We start from the raw sequence: 21,874 nt of genomic DNA, 5'->3' as shown, positions 1-21,874 counted from the left end.
TGTTTTAGAGACTTTCTTAGTTATGTGTTGTATGTGGGTACTGAAGTTGAGTCTCTTGTCTAGGAATATGCCAAGAAACTTTCCATCATTTTTATTGCTAATGTTTACATTGTCAATCTGAAGTTGAATTGCATTTGTAGATTTGCTTCCGAATAGGATGTAGTTGGTCTTTTCTATGTTAAGTGTTAGTTTGTTGGTTGACATCCATAAGTGGACTTTTTTTTAGTTCATTATTAACAACACCATTTAGTGTATGTGGGTTGGGGTTGGAGTAGATGAGGGTAGTATCATCAGCAAACAAAATAGGTTTCAGAATGTTAGAGACGTTAGGCAGATCATTAATGTATATAAGAAAAAGAAGAGGTCCCAAGATGCTGCCCTGTGGCACTTCAACAGTTATTGGTAGAATGGGAGAGATTATATTATTGATGGCTACACATTGGTGTCTATCACTAAGATAGGATTGGATATAGTCCAGTGCATGGCCTCGGATTCCATAATGATGGAGTTTACTTAAGAGGTAATCGTGATTAACAGTATCAAAGGCCTTTCTCAGGTCAATGAAGAGTCCAATTTGAAACTCATTTTTGTCAAGAGCTGAGTAAATTATATCAAGGAGACTAATAATTGCATCGTTGGTACTCTTTTGGGAGCGGAAGCCAAACTGACAGGGGCTAAGAATGTCGAATTTTACGAGATAGGAGTAGAGCTGTTTGTAGATAATTTTTTCAAATATTTTTGATAGTATGGGTAGGTTCGATATTGGTCTATAGTTGTTTATGTCTGACGGATTACCTCCTTTATGAACTGGCGTTACTCTTGCTTTTTTAAGGATATCAGGGAAGGTATGACACTCAAGGGATTTGTTGAACAGCAGAGCTATAGGTGGCGCAAGGGCATGGGAGGCGCTCTTGTATACAATGGATGGGATTTCACTGATGTTCCCAGCTTTGGTTTTTAGTGAGTGTATGATGGACACAACATCTGACGGGCTGACTGGTGAGAGGAGAAGAGAGTTTGGATAGCTGCCTGAGAGATATGTGTTGATATGTGTCTGAGTCTGTGGGATTTTACTTGCAAGGTTAGCACCAATCGATGAAAAGAAGCTATTAAATTCATTCGCCATTTCTAAGTCAGATGACAGTGTAAGGCCATCCTTAGAGAGTGTTATCTGGTTGTGGGAGTGTTGTTTAGTTCCCAGGATGTTAGAGATGGTATTCCATGTGCTTTTCATGTTGCCTTTTGTTTCTTTGAATCTAGTCTCATAATATGAAAATTTTGCTTCTCTTATGATACTGGTAAGCACTGATGAGTACCTTTTAACTACTTCCATTGAAACTAGGCCACTCCTAAATTTCTTTTCGTATTCATGTTTTTTGTTGATTGATTTAGTTATGCCACTTGTGAGCCACGGGTTATTTTTTCTTTTATCAGTTACTTGTTTGGTAAGGAGGGGACAGTGAGTGTTGTAGAGGCTTAGAGTTTTGGAGAGAAAGAGGTTAGTTGATGAGTTTATATCCTGTGAATTATTAAATTCAGATTCCCAGTTAATATTGTGGAGTGCATTAGAGAGATTGCCTAAAGCTGATTCACTATGTAGCCTGAATGAAAGTTTTTTGGTTTCTGGTGGTGATGTGTCAATGTTTGCTATGAGGAAAGTAGGATAGTGGTCAGTTGTTCTGTCATAAATTACCCCAGATGTAAGGGGAGCTGTTATATTAGTCCATATAGTTATATATATATATATATATATATATATATATATATATATATATATATATATATATATATATATATATATATATATATATATATATATATATATTATTAAATATGACCGAAAAAGTAAGATTAATAATTCTACCACGAATTTTCTCAATCGTTCGTACATTTCTTTTCACTGTTGGAGGTAAATCAAAAATCAATTCTCCAAAATTCATTTTTATTTCTAGTCTGACGCGACACGAGCGCGTTTCGTAAAACTTATTACATTTTCAAAGACTTTAGTTCACAAAAACACAACTGAATAGAACTTACGCATCTCCGATTTTATATCTACATTTGAGTGGGGTGGAAGGGGTGATGTGGCATTAACACAAGACAGAACAAGATGTGGCATTAATAGGGTATTAATTTCATCAACACAAGACAGAACAAAAGGTGGTATTAATAGGGTATTAATTTCATCAACACAAGACAGAACACGAAACAATGGATATTGAATAGAAGTGTTTGTAGAAAGCCTATTGGTCCATATTTCTTGATGCTTCTTTATTGGAGCGGAGTCTTGAGGTGGGTAGAATATAGTTGTGCAATAATTGGCTATTGATTGCTGGTGTTGACTTCTTGATGTGTAGTGCCTCGCAAACGTCAAGCCGCTTGCTATCGCTGTATCTATCGATGATTTCTGTGTTGTTTACTAGGATTTCTCTGGCGATGGTTTGGTTGTGGGAAGAGATTATATGTTCCTTAATGGAGCCCTGTTGCTTATGCATTGTTAAACGCCTAGAAAGAGATGTTGTTGTCTTGCCTATATACTGGGTTTTTTGGAGCTTACAGTCCCCAAGAGGGCATTTGAAGGCATAGAAGACGTTAGTCTCTTTTAAAGCGTTCTGTTTTGTGTCTGGAGAGTTTCTCATGAGTAGGCTGGCCGTTTTTCTGGTTTTATAGTAAATCGTCAGTTGTATCCTCTGATTTTTGTCTGTAGGGATAACGTTTCTATTAACAATATCTTTCAGGACCCTTTCCTCCGTTTTATGAGCTGTGGAAAAGAAGTTCCTGTAAAATAGTCTAATAGGGGGTATAGGTGTTGTGTTAGTTGTCTCTTCAGAGGTTGCATGGCTTTTCACTTTCCTTCTTATGATGTCTTCGACGAAACCATTGGAGAAGCCGTTATTGACTAGGACCTGCCTTACCCTACAGAGTTCTTCGTCGACTTGCTTCCATTCTGAGCTGTGGCTGAGAGCACGGTCGACATATGCGTTAACAACACTCCTCTTGTACCTGTCTGGGCAGTTGCTGTTGGCATTTAGGCACATTCCTATGTTTGTTTCCTTAGTGTAGACTGCAGTGTGGAAACCTCCGCCCTTTTTCATGACTGTTACATCTAGAAAGGGCAGCTTCCCATCCTTTTCCATCTCGTAAGTGAAATGCAGCACAGAACTCTGCTCAAATGCCTCCTTCAGCTCCTGCAGATGTCTGACATCAGGTACCTGTGTAAAAATGTCGTCAACATACCTGCAGTATATGGCCGGTTTCAAGTTCATGTCGACTAAGACTTTATGCTCGATGGTACCCATGTAGAAGTTTGCAAACAGGACACCTAGGGGAGAACCCATGGCGAGCCCATCTACTTGCTTATACATGTGCCCATCTGGGCTCAAGAAGGGTGCCTCTTTAGTGCAAGCTTGGAGTAGTTTCCTCAGAATATTTTCTGGTATGTCAAGAGGAGTACAGGCTGGATCACGATACACTCTGTCGGCTATCATTCCGATTGTCTCGTCCACAGGTACGTTGGTAAACAGCGATTCTACGTCCAACGAGGCTCTTATCCCTGTGACCCGTGTGCCCCACAGTAAGTCAACAAATTCCTTTGGAGACTTCAGGCTGAAGGCGCAAGGAACATAAGGAGTCAGCAGGCCGTTGAGTCGCTTCGCCAGTCTGTACGTGGGTGTGGGTATCTGGCTAATGATTGGCCGAAGTGGGTTTCCAGGCTTGTGTGTCTTGACATTTCCATACGCATATCCAGGTTTATATTCCCCAATGATCTTTGGCAGGTGGAGTCCGGATTTCTTGGCGTTCACAGTTTCGATCAGTTTGTTGACCTTTGCTTTTAATTCGGCTGTAGTGTCCTTCGTTACCCTTTGGAACTTAGTTTGGTCAGAGAGTATGATGTTCATTTTCGCCAGATATTCGTCTTTTTTAAGAATGACATATATTGGCGACTTGTCACCTCTCCTGACAACTATCTCCTTGTTCTCACGAAGGCTTTTAGCAGCCGCTTTAAGCTCGGGGGACAGTATGGTGCTTCTGTAATGGGCACATGTATAAGCAAGTAGATGAGGTCGCCATGGGTTCTCCCCTAGGTGTCCTGTTTGCAAACTTCTACATGGGTACCATCGAGCATAAAGTCTTAGTCGACATGAACTTGAAACCGGCCATATACTGCAGGTATGTTGACGACATTTTTACACAGGTACCTGATGTCAGACATCTGCAGGAACTGAAGGAGGCATTTGAGCAGAGTTCTGTGCTGCGTTTCACTTACGAGATGGAAAAGGATGGGAAGCTGCCCTATCTAGATGTAACAGTCATGGAAAAGGGCGGAGGTTTCCACACTGCAGTCTACACTAAGGAAACAAACATAGGAATGTGCCTAAATGCCAACAGCAACTGCCCAGACAGGTACAAGAGGAGTGTTGTTAACGCATATGTCGACCGTGCTCTCAGCCACAGCTCAGAATGGAAGCAAGTCGACGAAGAACTCTGTAGGGTAAGGCAGGTCCTAGTCAATAACGGCTTCTCCAATGGTTTCGTCGAAGACATCATAAGAAGGAAAGTGAAAAGCCATGCAACCTCTGAAGATACAACTAACACAACACCTATACCCCCTATTAGACTATTTTACAGGAACTTCTTTTCCACAGCTCATAAAACGGAGGAAAGGGTCCTGAAAGATATTGTTAATAGAAACGTTATCCCTACAGACAAAAATCAGAGGATACAACTGACGATTTACTATAAAACCAGAAAAACGGCCAGCCTACTCATGAGAAACTCTCCAGACACAAAACAGAACGCTTTAAAAGAGACTAACGTCGTCTATGCCTTCAAATGCCCTCTTGGGGACTGTAAGCTCCAAAAAACCCAGTATATAGGCAAGACAACAACATCTCTTTCTAGGCGTTGTGACGGTAACGCGTTGGTGTTCGGCTGTTCAAAAGCTAGGGGTATGGCCTTGTCACATAGAATAAAAAAAAAATAGAAAATCTGGAACTTCGTCTGTGGTAAGGTAAGGAGAAGACACACAAAACACAAGTAAATTTTAACAATGAAATTTTAATTACGTTAAAGAAAGCAAAACATAAATAAAATGGACACACAAATTCGTATAATAAAATCAATCAATCAAAATAATAAGAATAATTAAATGACAAATGAAAAGTTACGTTAAGACAAGTGAGCAATAGCAAGCTGTGCAATATACAATAAAATGAGAGGTGCAGGAATATTGGCTTTAAGCTATCACCTCTCTTAGTACACGTAAGCCACAGCTCAGTCTACCAAGAAGACGTGTTAACCATATGAAAGCACTGAATATTCTGAAGACTGAGGTCGTGGCGGCCCCAGACATCAAGTAGTATGGTGGGTGGAGTGCAGTTGCAGCTAGACCGGCGGCCATTCAGCGAGGAGCCGGCAACAAGACAGGTAGTTTGGCGGTTTGAGGTGGAGCAGGTGTTCCTGGCTGCATACGTTTTGCTCTCTGGCAAACCTTGGAGATGTTGTTGTCGTTGTTGGACATTTCTTCCATAGTAGTTTTATATATTTGTAGCGACGTATTTTTGGAGGGAAGAGCAGGCTCAATCTCTTGAAGGAGATTATCGTCACAACTCTCCCCCGAAGCCTGCGGTTCTGGAAGAAGTACGTCGTTATGTGGTGGAGTAATGGATGGAGTCGCTTCTACTTCATAAACTCTGGAGAGATCATTGGCTAAGATGTTGTCGGAATCTTGGTATAGTGTGTCTCCAGGTTGAATTTCTGCAGTTATCAAGCCCATAGTAGAAGACGTTGAGGTGAGAAGTGGGCGTGCTGCAGGAGGTGTAGGGTGGTGTGGTCCGTGTTGATGGTGGACCGAGCACTTTTCAGGTGTGGAGTGAAGTGCTGGAGCTTCAGGATGATGAAGAGTAGTTCCTTGCCAATTGTTCCGTAGTTCCTTGTAGCAGTAGTCGCTGACAGGTGTGTTCTCCTCGCCTCGTTGCTGCATCACGACACCACCAACGTCGGTACCACTGGCGTCGACATGGAGGATGAAGGGCTTATCTGACGAGGTGAGAGTGGAATTAGAATATGGCAAAGGAGCACTATTATTATCCTGAAAGTATTTGGGAAGATCATTAAGGAATTCGGAATTAGAAAGCGCTGACTCCTTGTCAGTGCTTTCGGGAGGAGAAGCTGGGAAGGTCTCACTGTGGATGTAGGGTTCTGTGGAGGTAGAACAGTTAATCAGGACAGTGGGAGGAGTACCATTATATTGCTTCAGGAGGTTGACGTGGCACAGCTGGGTCTTCCGCCGCCTATCTGGAGTCTCTATAACGTAGTTGTTGTTATTTCTGCACTCTTTGACGCGGTAGGGTCCTGAAAACCTGTTTTGTAAAGGTGAACCTGGGATAGGGAAGTATGCAAGCACGAAGTCTCCCGGCTTAAATTTTCGTACTTTGCTGGTCTGGTCGTAATGAGTCTTCATTCTCTCCTGGGCTTTCAATAGATTATCATGGGCAAAACGGTGGACTCTCTCTAGAATGTGTTGAAGGTTTTGAAGAAACTGGGGCACATTCTGATGCTCACTGAAGGTGGCATCTCGGAGAGAGTCTTTGAAAGCCTTAAGGGGAGTACGGCACTTACGGCCGTAGAGCATCTCATAAGGAGATACTCCTAGGGACTCATTGGGGAGACTTCTGTAAATACACATTATAAGGTCGATTTGCTTATCCCAATCCTTAGAGGTTTCACTACAAAACTTTTTCAAGAGTGCTTTGATAGTCTGATGACTACGTTCAAGAGAACCCTGTGAAGCAGGATGATAGGGGCTGGACAATACCTGTTTGATGTTGAACTCCTCCAGTGTCCTTTTGAAGAGATCACTGGTGAAGTTGGTACCACAGTCGCTCTGAATCTCCCTGGGAAATCCGTATTGAGTGAAGATCTTCAATAGATGTTTTACAACCGTAGCAGCCGTGATGTTCTTCACTGGAACTGCTATGGGAAATCTGGTGGTAGGACACAGGATGGTTAAGATATAGGCGTTACCTGAACTGGTCCGAGGTAAAGGACCAACACAGTCTATTATGAGTCTGTGGAAAGGTTCCGCAGGCACCTGTATGGGAATCAGTGGCCCTCTGGGAATGGAGATGTTCGGTTTGCCTGCCATCTGACATGTATGACACTGTTTTACGTACTGTTTGACGCTATTTACCATACCTGGCCAGTAGTAGTCTTGACGAATTCCATGGTAAGTCTTGTTGAAGCCGTAGTGGGAGAGCGCTCCGTGGGCCAGGAGTAGAATAGTGGGCCGCAGGCTGGTAGGAATCACAAGTTGTTCGATGTTGGCCCAATCGTCCTCCTCCTTCAGTTTACTGGGTCTATATCTGCGGTAGAGCAAGTCGTTCTCTAGGAAGAACCCAGGAATACTGTCGGGTTGAGTCTCAGCCTGGAAAAACAATGGTGTTAAAGTAAGATCTTCCCTCTGCAACTTACGGAACTCCAACTTGGTCAGATTCGGGGGTAGTTTCTGAGGGTCTTGAGGGACAGCGGTAGCAGTAGAGTCAGCTGGCTGTGGACGTGCGGCTTGTGCACGGGTGGTCACGAGAACCGGAGGAGAAACTTCATCACTCTCTTGAACCTCTGCTGGAACATACGCTAGAATAGGGTTACTTGGCACAGAGTTACACACCTGGGGTTTGTCCATGACGATCAGGTTGGTCGGTTGCAGGTCTTCTGCCAAGTCGTTGCCTAGGAGAAGTTGCACTCCAGGCATGGGAAAAGGCTTTTCCCTGACGGCGACTTGGACTTCTCCGTTCACGTAGGGACAATCCAGGTGGACTCTGGCGAGAGGGTATGGAGTGGTAGCAGTGAGGTCAGTGATGAAGACAGTTTCTCCGGTGTAGACGATGTTGGGCACAGCCGACTTCAAGATGATCGATTGAAGAGCCGCTGTGTCCCTCAAGATCTTCAATTTGAAACGTCCCTCCGGATTTGAACCGTTGGCAGAGACAGTTCCAGTATACAGGTGGTTACTAAAAAGAGAAAGATCATTAACATTAACACCAACATTCATCACAGGCTTACCGGACTTAGGAGGAGTTGGTTTGGGTTTCTGTGGGTCAGTGGTTCCCTTGTATTGAGACTTACCACACTTGTCTATGGTATGTCCATAGAGTCTACAATACTTGCAGTACAGTTGCGAACCAGCTTGATCGGGGCTCACTTTCTCGTAACTGTACCACGACTTCTTACTGGAGGATGGTTCGGGTGTCAGCCGGTGGATGAGGCTGTAAGTGTCAGCCGACTTAGCACACTTCAGGTAGTCGGTTTCTTCTTTATCTGCTAAGTAGAGACGGACAGGAGGCGGCACACGCCTCAAGAATTCTTCAACTAGCATCAGGATGACGAGTTCTGTAAAAGTAGAGACGTGCTGCTTCCAGCCATTTCATGAAATATCTCCGTTTTGTGTTAGCAAACTCAAGGAAGGTAGTGGTACTTGCCTTCAGGTGGTCACGGAATTTCCTTCTATAGCTTTCTGTAGAGAGGAGGTAGGCGTCCAACACTGCTTGTTTCAGAGTCTGGTAGTCATTCTCAGACGCCAAAGTACTGAGTGTGACTGCAGCTCTACCTGTAAGATGGACTCTGAGAAGTGTGGCCCATTGGTCGACAGGCCAACTGAGTTGATTAGCAAGGGTTTCAAAGGTGGTGAAAAACACATCAACTTCTGCTTCTACAAAGGATGGCATTAACTTACTTGCATGTGATATATTAAAACTGACGGGAAGATTGGCAGTAGCTTGCTGGCGTTGAGTGAAGTGTGAAGTTTCCAAGGCGATTTCGCGTTGACGACACTCTAGAGCCAGAGTCGCTTGTTGCTTGTCATGTTCGCGTTGCATCTCCAACTCGCGTTGTTTGGTTTCAAGCTGTACTCGTTCACGTTCACGGAGTAATGCGACCTCACGTTCGTGTTCTTCTCTCCTCAAAGCGACCTCGCGTTCTTGTTCTTCTCTTCGTATGGCAGCTGCTTCCCTTTGCTGTTCGCGGGCTTCCCTTTGATGCTCACGTTCAATCTTGGCCAGCTCCAATTTGAGTTTCATCGTTGCCAAATCAGTTTTATCTGCAATATAGTAAGTTTCATGAGTTTCAGAGTCTATCGTACCTTGCTCTAAATAGTGATCCAGCAACAGGTTGTATATGTCATTTTTGTTGGCTTGGTAGGGAACTTCTAGTTGATACTCATGTGCAAGAGTTTGTAATTCAGTCCTCTTGGCACGACTTAAAGTCCCTATTTCACCTGCTGGATCTGCACGGAAAGCTTGGAGACGAAACATGGTGAAGTTAGCAAATAAATGTACACGAATATTCAGTTATAGTGAATGTCAGAAACAGGACAACGTGGCAACTGGTACCTATCCTGTGGGATCTTTAACAATTAAAGTTAAGTACAAGGTGTTAAATGATTAATTTAAATCAAGGGCGCAGGAAATCTTGTACCCGGTACTCATGTAAGAGGATAAGGGCAAGAAAATCCTACTAACAAATGAAACAGAGTTTCGAAAACAAATGAAACAGTCAATTGCCTCAAAAGTAAAATTGGTAGTCCAAGGATGTAGGCATACCTTGCCAAGTCTCTATAGGACATAAAGCAAGTTTTTCCTACTGAAATTAATATGATACTTACAGAATTAGCGAACTTTTGTGCTCTGAAAAAGTAAGCTAATTCCCTACCGTTGTATGTATCATCATCTCTGACTGACGTGTAGGGGTGCGAGGTGTCAACTGGTGACGAGAACTGCTGCTGAGGTCCCAATTCAGCAACTAAAGTTCGAGCTAGAGGAACTATGGCCCTCTTTGTCCTCCTACAGTCAGATTGCAGAGGATTGGGTGCACTTGACCCGGGGCAGACCACAGTACCAGGGTACCAATATGATGATCTGTCAAAAATGAGAAATATCCAAGGGACAAAGATGGTAAACACGAGTAATAACACGGAGGGAGAGATGACCAATTAAGAGTATGACTGAGGCCTACAGTCACCACAAAATCCAAAGTTGTCTCACCTTCACCATATGTTACTCTCGTAATGCACAATACACCGCACCATATAAAAAATGAAATTGAATATAAAAAATAGTAAAAGCTACGTTAACAAAGATAAATACGCTTACCATTAATTACCACTTGGCACCAGTACCTGAGTGAAGCTCCTAGGACAGGCCCCCATATAATATGTGACGGTAACGCGTTGGTGTTCGGCTGTTCAAAAGCTAGGGGTATGGCCTCGTCACATAGAATAAAAAAAAAATAGAAAATCTGGAACTTCGTCTGTGGTAAGGTAAGGAGAAGACACACACAACACAAGTAAATTTTAACAATGAAATTTTAATTACGTTAAAGAAAGCAAAACATAAATAAAATTGACACACAAATTCGTATAATAAAATCAATCAATCAAAATAATAAGAATAATTAAATGACAAAATGAAAAGTTACGTTAAGACAAGTGAGTAATAGCAAGCTGTGCAATATACAATAAAATGAGAGGTGCAGGAATATTGGCTTTAAGCTATCACCTCTCTTAGTACACGTAAGCCACAGCTCAGTCTACCAAGAAGACGTGTTAACCGTATGAAAGCACTGAATATTCTGAAGACTGAGGTCGTGGCGGCCCCAGACATCAAGTAGTATGGTGGATGGAGTGCAGTTGCAGCTAGACCGGCGTCCAATCAGCGAGGAGCCGGCAACAAGACAGGTAGTTTGGCGGTTTGAGGTGGAGCAGGTGTTCCTGGCTGCATACGTTTTGCTCTCTGGCAAACCTTGGAGATGTTGTTGTCGTTGTTGGACATTTCTTCCATAGTAGTTTTATATATTTGTAGCGACGTATTTTTGGAGGGAAGAGCAGGCTCAATCTCTTGAAGGAGATTATCGTCACAGCGTTTAACAATGCATAAGCAACAGGGCTCCATTAAGGAACATATAATCTCTTCCCACAACCAAACCATCGCCAGAGAAATCCTAGTAAACAACACAGAAATCATCGATAGATACAGCGATAGCAGGCGGCTTGACGTTTGCGAGGCACTACACATCAAGAAGTCAACACCAGCAATCAACAGCCAATTATTGCACAACTATATTCTACCCACCTCAAGACTCCGCTCCAATATAGAAGCATCAAGAAATATGGACCAATAGGCTTTCTACAAACACTTCTATTCAATATCCATTGTTTCGTGTTCTGTCTTGTGTTGATGAAATTAATACCCTATTAATACCACCTTTTGTTCTGTCTTGTGTTGATGAAATTAATACGCTATTAATGCCACATCTTGTTCTGTCTTGTGTTAATGCCACATCACCCCTTCCACCCCACTCAAATGTAGATATAAAATCGGAGATGCGTAAGTTCTATTCAGTTGTGTATTTGTGAACTAAAGTCTTTGAAAATGTAATAAGTTTTACGAAACGCGCTCGTGTCGCGTCAGACTAGAAATAAAAATGAATTTTGGAGAATTGATTTTTGATTTACCTCCAACAGTGAAAAGAAATGTACGAAAGATTGAGAAAATTCGTGTTAAAATTATTAATCTTACTTTTTCGGTCATATTTAATAATATATGTCTACAGGAAAGACTGCTACCAAAATATACTAATATATATATATATATATATATATATATATATATATATATATATATATATATATATATATATATATATATATATATATATATATATATATATATATATATATATATATATATATATATATATATATATATATATATATATATATATATATAAATTAGTATATTTTGGTAGCAGTCTTTCCTGTAGACATATTTTATTAAATATGACCGAAAAAGTAAGATTAATAATTCTAACACGAATTTTCTCAATCTTTCGTACATTATGCTTCACTGTTGGAGGTAAATCAAAAATCACTTCTCCAAAATTCATTTTTATTTCTAGTCTGACGCGACACGGGCGCGTTTCGTAAAACTTATTACATTTTCAAAGACTTCACAAATACACAACTGATTAGAACTTGCATTTCCCTGATTTTATATCTACTTTTGAGTGAGGTGGGAAGGGTGATGTGGCATTACATTTGAGTGAGGTGGGAAGGATGATGTGGCATTAGAGGATATTAATAGGGTATTAAAAGTATCAACACAAGACAGAACACGAAACAATGGATATTGAATAGAAGTGTTTGTAGAAAGCCTATTGGTCCATATTTCTTGATGCTTCTATATTGGAGCGGAGTCTTGAGGTGGGTAGAATATAGTTGTGCAATAATTGGCTGTTGATTGCTGGTGTTGACTTCTTGATGTGTAGTGCCTCGCAAATGTCAAGCCGCCTGCTATCGCTGTATCTATCGATGATTTCTGTGTTGTTTACTAGGATTTCTCTGGCGATGGTTTGGTTATGGGAAGAGATTATATGTTCCTTAATGGAGCCCTGTTGTTTATGCATCGTTAAACGCCTAGAAAGAGATGTTGTTGTCTTGCCTATATACTGGGTTTTTTGGAGCTTACAGTCCCCAAGTGGGCATTTGAAGGCATAGACGACGTTAGTCTCTTTTAAAGCGTTCTGTTTCGTGTCTGGAGAGTTTCTCATGAGTAGGCTGGCCGTTTTTCTGGTTTTATAGTAAATCGTCAGTTGTATCCTCTGATTTTTGTCTGTAGGGATAACGTTTCTATTAACAATATCTTTCAGGACCCTTTCCTCTGTTTTATGAGCTGTGGAAAAGAAGTTCCTGTAAAATAGTCTAATAGGGGGTATAGGTGTTGTGTTAGTTGTCTCTTCAGAGGTTGCATGGCTTTTCACTTTCCTTCTTATGATGTCTTCGATGAAACCATTGGAGAAGCCGTTATTGACTAGAACCTGCCTTACCCTACAGAGTTCTTCGTCGACTTGCTTCCATTCTGAGCTGTGGCTGAGAGCACGGTCGACGTATGCGTTAACAACACTCCTCTTGTACCTGTCAGGGCAGTCGCTGTTGGCATTTAGGCACATTCCTATGTTTGTTTCCTTTGTGTAGACTGCAGTGTGGAAACCTCCGCCCTTTTCCATGACTGTTACATCTAGAAAAGGCAGCTTCCCATCCTTTTCCGTCTCGTAAGTGAAACGAAGCACGGAACTCTGCTCAAATGCCTCCTTCAGCTCCTGCAGATGTCTGACATCAGGTACCTGTGTAAAAATGTCGTCAACATACCTGCAGTATATGGCCGGTTTCAAGTTCATGTCGACTAAGACTTTTTGCTCGATGGTACCCATGTAGAAGTTTGCAAACAGGACACCTAGGGGAGAACCCATAGCGACCCCATCTACTTGCTTATACTTATGCCCATCCGGGCTCAAGAAGGGTGCCTCTTTAGTACAAGCTTGGAGTAGTTTCCTCAGAATACTTTCTGGCATGTCAAGAGGAGTACAGGCTGGATCACGATACACTCTGTCGGCTATCATTCCGATTGTCTCGTCCACAGGTACATTGGTAAACAGCGATTCTACGTCCAACGAGGCTCTTATCCCTGTGGCCCGTGCGCCCCGCAGTAAGTCCACAAATTCCTTTGGAGACTTCAGGCTGAAGGCGCAAGGAACATAAGGAGTCAGCAGGCCGTTGAGTCGCTTTGCCAATCTGTACGTGGGTGTGGGTATCTGGCTAATGATTGGCCGAAGTGGGTTTCCAGGCTTGTGCGTCTTGACATTTCCATACGCATATCCAGGTTTATATTCCCCAATGATCTTTGGCAGGTGGAGTCCGGATTTCTTGGCGTTCACAGTTTCGATCAGTTTGTTGACCTTTGCTTTTAATTCGGCTGTAGTGTCCTTCGTTACCCTTTGGAACTTAGTTTGGTCAGAGAGTATGATGTTCATTTTCGCCAGATATTCGTCTTTTTTAAGAATGACATATATTGGCGACTTGTCACCTCTCCTGACAACTATCTCCTTGTTCTCGCGAAGGCTTTTAGCTGCCGCTCTAAGCTCGGGGGACAGTATGGTGCTTCTGTAGTTGCCTCGATTCTTTCCTCCTTCTGCAATAAGTTCTGCTTGTAAGGTATCTTTGGTAGTGACCTTCTTTTGTGTCTCGAGGTCGAATATGTCGTCCAACAGAATTTCCAACTCCACTTTCCGGGCCATTTCACTCGGTCTGGACATAACATGACAGTTTATGCCCAGATTTAGGAGAGTGACTTGGTCCTCAGTGAGGTTAATTCCTGCAAGGTTCAGGAAGCCATCTCTTGGTCGTGGAATTGCCATAGGTCCTCCATATAATGTTGTTAGTTTCTTGATAATCCTTGTTTCAGTGCTGAGGTGATGTTGGTCTGTGAGGATGTCGAGGTGTTGTTCAATGCGGGTACGGATACTATGGTCGATGTTGCTATTTCTCCACTCGTTTGTAGCATGAAGTAGTTGCGTTTTTTTGTCTTTGATTTCATTCTCTGCCTTGTATATCTGATCACGAATCAGATCCTGGCGATATTTTATCGTGAAGGCTTGATTCCTTGCTGCTGGGTCGTGCACTTTAACATTAGTATATTTTGGTAGCAGTCTTTCCTGTAGACATATTTTATTAAATATGACCGAAAAAGTAAGATTAATAATTCTAACACGAATTTTCTCAATCTTTCGTACATTATGCTTCACTGTTGGAGGTAAATCAAAAATCACTTCTCCAAAATTCATTTTTATTTCTAGTCTGACGCGACACGGGCGCGTTTCGTAAAACTTATTACATTTTCAAAGACTTCACAAATACACAACTGATTAGAACTTGCATTTCCCTGATTTTATATCTACTTTTGAGTGAGGTGGGAAGGGTGATGTGGCATTACATTTGAGTGAGGTGGGAAGGATGATGTGGCATTAGAGGATATTAATAGGGTATTAAAAGTATCAACACAAGACAGAACACGAAACAATGGATATTGAATAGAAGTGTTTGTAGAAAGCCTATTGGTCCATATTTCTTGATGCTTCTATATTGGAGCGGAGTCTTGAGGTGGGTAGAATATAGTTGTGCAATAATTGGCTGTTGATTGCTGGTGTTGACTTCTTGATGTGTAGTGCCTCGCAAACGTCAAGCCGCCTGCTATCGCTGGCGGCTTGTCAATAACGGCTTCAAGTCAATAACGGCTTCTCCAATGGTTTCATCGAAGACATCATAAGAAGGAAAGTGAAAAGCCATGCAACCTCTGAAGAGACAACTAACACAACACCTATACCCCCTATTAGACTATTTTACAGGAACTTCTTTTCCACAGCTCATAAAACAGAGGAAAGGGTCCTGAAAGATATTGTTAATAGAAACGTTATCCCTACAGACAAAAATCAGAGGATACAACTGACGATTTACTATAAAACCAGAAAAACGGCCAGCCTACTCATGAGAAACTCTCCAGACACGAAACAGAACGCTTTAAAAGAGACTAACGTCGTCTATGCCTTCAAATGCCCACTTGGGGACTGTAAGCTCCAAAAAACCCAGTATATAGGCAAGACAACAACATCTCTTTCTAGGCGTTTAACGATGCATAAACAACAGGGCTCCATTAAGGAACATATAATCTCTTCCCATAACCAAACCATAGCCAGAGAAATCCTAGTAAACAACACAGAAATCATCGATAGATACAGCGATAGCAGGCGGCTTGACGTTTGCGAGGCACTACACATCAAGAAGTCAACACCAGCAATCAACAGCCAATTATTGCACAACTATATTCTACCCACCTCAAGACTCCGCTCCAATATAGAAGCATCAAGAAATATGGACCAATAGGCTTTCTACAAACACTTCTATTCAATATACATTGTTTCGTGTTCTGTCTTGTGTTGATACTTTTAATACCCTATTAATATCCTCTAATGCCACATCATCCTTCCCACCTCACTCAAATGTAATGCCACATCACCCTTCCCACCTCACTCAAAAGTAGATATAAAATCAGGGAAATGCAAGTTCTAATCAGTTGTGTATTTGTGAAGTCTTTGAAAATGTAATAAGTTTTACGAAACGCGCCCGTGTCGCGTCAGACTAGAAATAAAAATGAATTTTGGAGAAGTGATTTTTGATTTACCTCCAACAGTGAAGCATAATGTACGAAAGATTGAGAAAATTCGTGTTAGAATTATTAATCTTACTTTTTCGGTCATATTTAATAAAATATGTCTACAGGAAAGACTGCTACCAAAATATACTAATGTTAAAGTGCACGACCCAGCAGCTAGGAATCAAGCCTTCACGATAAAATATCGCCAGGATCTGATTCGTGATCAGATATACAAGGCAGAGAATGAAATCAAAGACAAAAAAACGCAACTACTTCATGCTACAAACGAGTGGAGAAATAGCAACATCGACCATAGTATCCGTACCCGCATTGAACAACACCTCGACATCCTCACAGACCAACATCACCTCAGCACTGAAACAAGGATTATCAAGAAACTAACAACATTATATGGAGGACCTATGGCAATTCCACGACCAAGAGATGGCTTCCTGAACCTTGCAGGAATTAACCTCACTGAGGACCAAGTCACTCTCCTAAATCTGGGCATAAACTGTCATGTTATGTCCAGACCGAGTGAAATGGCCCGGAAAGTGGAGTTGGAAATTCTGTTGGACGACATATTCGACCTCGAGACACAAAAGAAGGTCACTACCAAAGATACCTTACAAGCAGAACTTATTGCAGAAGGAGGAAAGAATCGAGGCAACTACAGAAGCACCATACTGTCCCCCGAGCTTAGAGCGGCAGCTAAAAGCCTTCGCGAGAACAAGGAGATAGTTGTCAGGAGAGGTGACAAGTCGCCAATATATGTCATTCTTAAAAAAGACGAATATCTGGCGAAAATGAACATCATACTCTCTGACCAAACTAAGTTCCAAAGGGTAACGAAGGACACTACAGCCGAATTAAAAGCAAAGGTCAACAAACTGATCGAAACTGTGAACGCCAAGAAATCCGGACTCCACCTGCCAAAGATCATTGGGGAATATAAACCTGGATATGCGTATGGAAATGTCAAGACGCACAAGCCTGGAAACCCACTTCGGCCAATCATTAGCCAGATACCCACACCCACGTACAGATTGGCAAAGCGACTCAACGGCCTGCTGACTCCTTATGTTCCTTGCGCCTTCAGCCTGAAGTCTCCAAAGGAATTTGTGGACTTACTGCGGGGCGCACGGGCCACAGGGATAAGAGCCTCGTTGGACGTAGAATCGCTGTTTACCAATGTACCTGTGGACGAGACAATCGGAATGATAGCCGACAGAGTGTATCGTGATCCAGCCTGTACTCCTCTTGACATGCCAGAAAGTATTCTGAGGAAACTACTCCAAGCTTGTACTAAAGAGGCACCCTTCTTGAGCCCGGATGGGCATATGTATAAGCAAGTAGATGGGGTCGCTATGGGTTCTCCCCTAGGTGTCCTGTTTGCAAACTTCTACATGGGTACCATCGAGCAAAATGTCGACATGAACTTGAAACCGGCCATATACTGCAGGTATGTTGACGACATTTTTACACAGGTACCTGATGTCAGACATCTGCAGGAGCTGAAGGAGGCATTTGAGCAGAGTTCCGTGCTGCGTTTCACTTACGAGACGGAAAAGGATGGGAAGCTGCCTTTTCTAGATGTAACAGCCATGGAAAAGGGCGGAGGTTTCCACACTGCAGTCTACACAAAGGAAACAAACATAGGAATGTGCCTAAATGCCAACAGCGACTGCCCTGACAGGTACAAGAGGAGTGTTGTTAACGCATACGTCGACCGTGCTCTCAGCCACAGCTCAGAATGGAAGCAAGTCGACGAAGAACTCTGTAGGGTAAGGCAGGTTCTAGTCAATAACGGCTTCTCCAATGGTTTCATCGAAGACATCATAAGAAGGAAAGTGAAAAGCCATGCAACCTCTGAAGAGACAACTAACACAACACCTATACCCCCTATTAGACTATTTTACAGGAACTTCTTTTCCACAGCTCATAAAACAGAGGAAAGGGTCCTGAAAGATATTGTTAATAGAAACGTTATCCCTACAGACAAAAATCAGAGGATACAACTGACGATTTACTATAAAACCAGAAAAACGGCCAGCCTACTCATGAGAAACTCTCCAGACACGAAACAGAACGCTTTAAAAGAGACTAACGTCGTCTATGCCTTCAAATGCCCACTTGGGGACTGTAAGCTCCAAAAAACCCAGTATATAGGCAAGACAACAACATCTCTTTCTAGGCGTTTAACGATGCATAAACAACAGGGCTCCATTAAGGAACATATAATCTCTTCCCATAACCAAACCATCGCCAGAGAAATCCTAGTAAACAACACAGAAATCATCGATAGATACAGCGATAGCAGGCGGCTTGACGTTTGCGAGGCACTACACATCAAGAAGTCAACACCAGCAATCAACAGCCAATTATTGCACAACTATATTCTACCCACCTCAAGACTCCGCTCCAATATAGAAGCATCAAGAAATATGGACCAATAGGCTTTCTACAAACACTTCTATTCAATATCCATTGTTTCGTGTTCTGTCTTGTGTTGATACTTTTAATACCCTATTAATATCCTCTAATGCCACATCATCCTTCCCACCTCACTCAAGTGTAATGCCACATCACCCTTCCCACCTCACTCAAAAGTAGATATAAAATCAGGGAAATGCAAGTTCTAATCAGTTGTGTATTTGTGAAGTCTTTGAAAATGTAATAAGTTTTACGAAACGCGCCCGTGTCGCGTCAGACTAGAAATAAAAATGAATTTTGGAGAAGTGATTTTTGATTTACCTCCAACAGTGAAGCATAATGTACGAAAGATTGAGAAAATTCGTGTTAGAATTATTAATCTTACTTTTTCGGTCATATTTAATAAAATATATATATATATATATATATATATATATATATATATATATATATATATATATATATATATATATATATATATATATATATATATATATATATATATATATATATAGTTATATTAGTAACTATTATATATATTTATATAGTTATATATATAACCATATAGTTATATTAGTCCATATGTTATATTAGTATATATATATATATATATATATATATATATATATATATATATATATATATATATTTGTTAGTTTATTTGTTATATTCCAATATATATTCCTATCGTTCTTTCCCTTGTTATATTCATATGGTGTTATGGTGGTGACTGCATCTGACCCAAGTGACATTTCCTGTGTGGTGTACAGTTTCCAACCTACGGCACCAGCGGGCTCAACGCCGGGGTCATCCTCATGAACTTGACTCGCCTCCGTAACTTCACTGGCGGCTGGATAGAGACTATCCTGGATGTCAAGGAGAAGTACAAGGGCAAGCTGTCCTTGGCCGAACAGGATATCCTCAACATTATCTTCAGCAGGGTGAGTGCATCGTCCCATACTCCTCAAACACTCATTCTCTATATATTTTACAGAGCACAAAGCCTGTTTATACCATTCCTCATCCCTTCCATATGATTCCGCCCTATATGTCGGAAAATCCGACACCAATTACTAATATCATGCAATTGCAGATAATATTGCTGCATTGTATACACAAGTTACCTATAGAAAATGTAGCTTGTAGTGGAATTTTCCGTCAATAGAAAACATGATATCATTGCCACATACTATTACAAATTTACCACCTATTATTGTGGGAATTATTCTTAAATACATTAGTCTTTGGACTTTTTACATCATAAAAACATCTTATTTAAATTAACTTAATTATTAGTATCAAATTAAAGTAAATATGACCCTTCTATCAGTTACTGACATCTGGAAAAAGTAGGACAGTAGCATAAGTGGAGAAGGAGTGGTCAGCCATTGTTGTTAGACCTGAGGCGCAGGGAGCAAATTCGGCTCCTGTTAATTTCTCTTGGACTGAAGTGTTATGGAAACCAAAGGTCTTCCATCATCAACACGATGTCAACATAATCAAGGAAAGTGTTCTACCGAAACCCGTTTATCTAATCATTTTTGGCCATTAATGTCAGTAGATAGAGCGAACCGGTTAGAATGCGAACAGCCTCTTAATAAAAAGTAATTAAGCCTTGGTCCTTATTTTATCAATTATACAGTGTTTTCTCTGATATAGCTGTCATATATTAGGATTCTGGCTTTATAGCTAGCGCCCTCTGACAGGTCAAGAAGAGGAAGCAAGCTTTGTGTATCAGTTACTGGGTGACAGGAAGCTGCCTCACATGAGGAAATTTAGGTGTGTGCATCCTAGTTATATCTGGTGGACTAAGCCTGTTGTATAATAAGATAAGGAACCTCTTCAATGTATACTAATATATGTAGTTTAATACTGTAGTTTCGATTGGCTGCATATATATAAATTCAATATAAACCCCCCCCCCTAATGTGTAGTGGATCGATTTGTAAGATTATTGCAGAAATACAGTCCACTTAACATCATACAAATTGCTATTGAAATATATAAATTAACGTAAATATAAATTCTATATAAATTAATTAAGTATAAATCTCACAGGTCGGTACCCACACTATATACATCAAAACCCCTTTGCACTCCTTTACATGATAATGCACATTTATATGTCATCACTTCACATCAAGCGTGTCCACACTTAATTTCAGGGAAAACTTGTATTTGAAATCTAGCTTTAACCTTGTGAAGTGCACACACATGTAATGTACTTTAGAATGTTGTAGACGTTGGTGTTGTGGTTTTAGATTCAGATACTGGGAACAAATGTTCCAAGTAGCACTGATTATGGTGAGCCTGTACTGGACTTACCTGGAACAGGAGTGGGGCTGTAACTCTGTGTGGAGATGTGGAGGCAAGTTTTCCAAGCTTCTCCACCTTCTACCTCACATACCTCTGAATCAGCCTCTGCTTCTCTCCATATTTTCTTATTTTCCCTCACGCTCTAAATACTTGATAATATAAAGATTGTTTTAAAGAATTTCCGATTAACACTCAATTGGAATTTAATTAGTTTATAGTTAGCAATAGTAATATAAATTACTATTTTTCTAGCACATTTCATTTAAAAATTTCTGAGTGTTCGTATCCTTCGTTTCTGTGTTGTTGTTGTTGTTGTTGTGAATTAAGGGGCGACGATCTTCCAGAGGGTATAGACTTGTTCCTCTCAATGTTTGCTGATGATACAAAAATTATGAGAAGAATCAAGACAGATGAAAATAGATAGAGACTACAGGACGACCTGGAAAAACTGGGGAATGTTCTAGAAAATGGCTACTAAAGTTCAACTCAGGAAAGTGTAAAGTAATGAAATTAGGCGAAGGTAGCAGAAGGCTGAACGCAAGGTACCATCTGGGGGTGAAATCCCACAGGAGTCAAATAGAGAGAAAGACCTGGGGGTTGATATCATACCGAACCTGTCCCCAGAAGCCCACATCAAAAGGATATCATCATTGGAATATGCTAGATTGGCCAACATAAGAACTACTTTTAGAAACTTGTGTAAGGAATCATTCAGGACTTTGTATTCCACTTATGTCAGACCAATCCTGGAAGTTGCAATTCCAGCCTGGAGTCTATACCTAGTTAAAGACGAGACAAAGTTAGAGAAGATTCAGAGTTATGCCACAGACTAGTCCCGGAACTGAGAGGTATGAGCTACGAGGAAAGACTAAATTAAATAAATCTCACATCCCTTGAAAATAGAAGAGTAAGCGGGAGACATGATAACCACCTACAAAATTCTCAGGGTAATTGACAGGGTGGACAAAGACAAACTCTTTAGCACGGTTGGAACATGAACAAAGGGACACAGATGAAAACCTAGTACACAAATGAGCTGCAGAGACATTAGAAAGAATTTTTTCAGTGTGAGAGAAGTTAACAAA

The 21,874-nt window shown here is 41.1% G+C and overlaps 1 protein-coding gene across 2 annotated transcripts in view; it reads left to right on the top strand.

Moving 5' to 3' along the window:
- Positions 1 to 21,874, top strand: part of LOC123772838 (glucoside xylosyltransferase 1) — a 155,958-nt gene that overhangs the window by 119,873 nt on the left and 14,211 nt on the right. For both annotated transcript variants that reach the window (XR_011228170.1, XM_069323214.1), the window contains exon 7: positions 19,244 to 19,414. Coding sequence is in view for 1 of the 2 variants with exons in the window: in XM_069323214.1 (XP_069179315.1) it covers positions 19,244 to 19,414 (171 nt within the window). In the remaining variant the exon portion in view is untranslated. The remainder of the gene's footprint in view (positions 1 to 19,243; positions 19,415 to 21,874) is intronic.

The sequence above is a fragment of the Procambarus clarkii genome, chromosome 12, assembly GCF_040958095.1.
Source record: "Procambarus clarkii isolate CNS0578487 chromosome 12, FALCON_Pclarkii_2.0, whole genome shotgun sequence".
In the NCBI taxonomy this organism is placed as follows: domain Eukaryota; kingdom Metazoa; phylum Arthropoda; class Malacostraca; order Decapoda; family Cambaridae; genus Procambarus; species Procambarus clarkii.
This window is presented reverse-complemented; position numbering and strand designations above follow the sequence as displayed.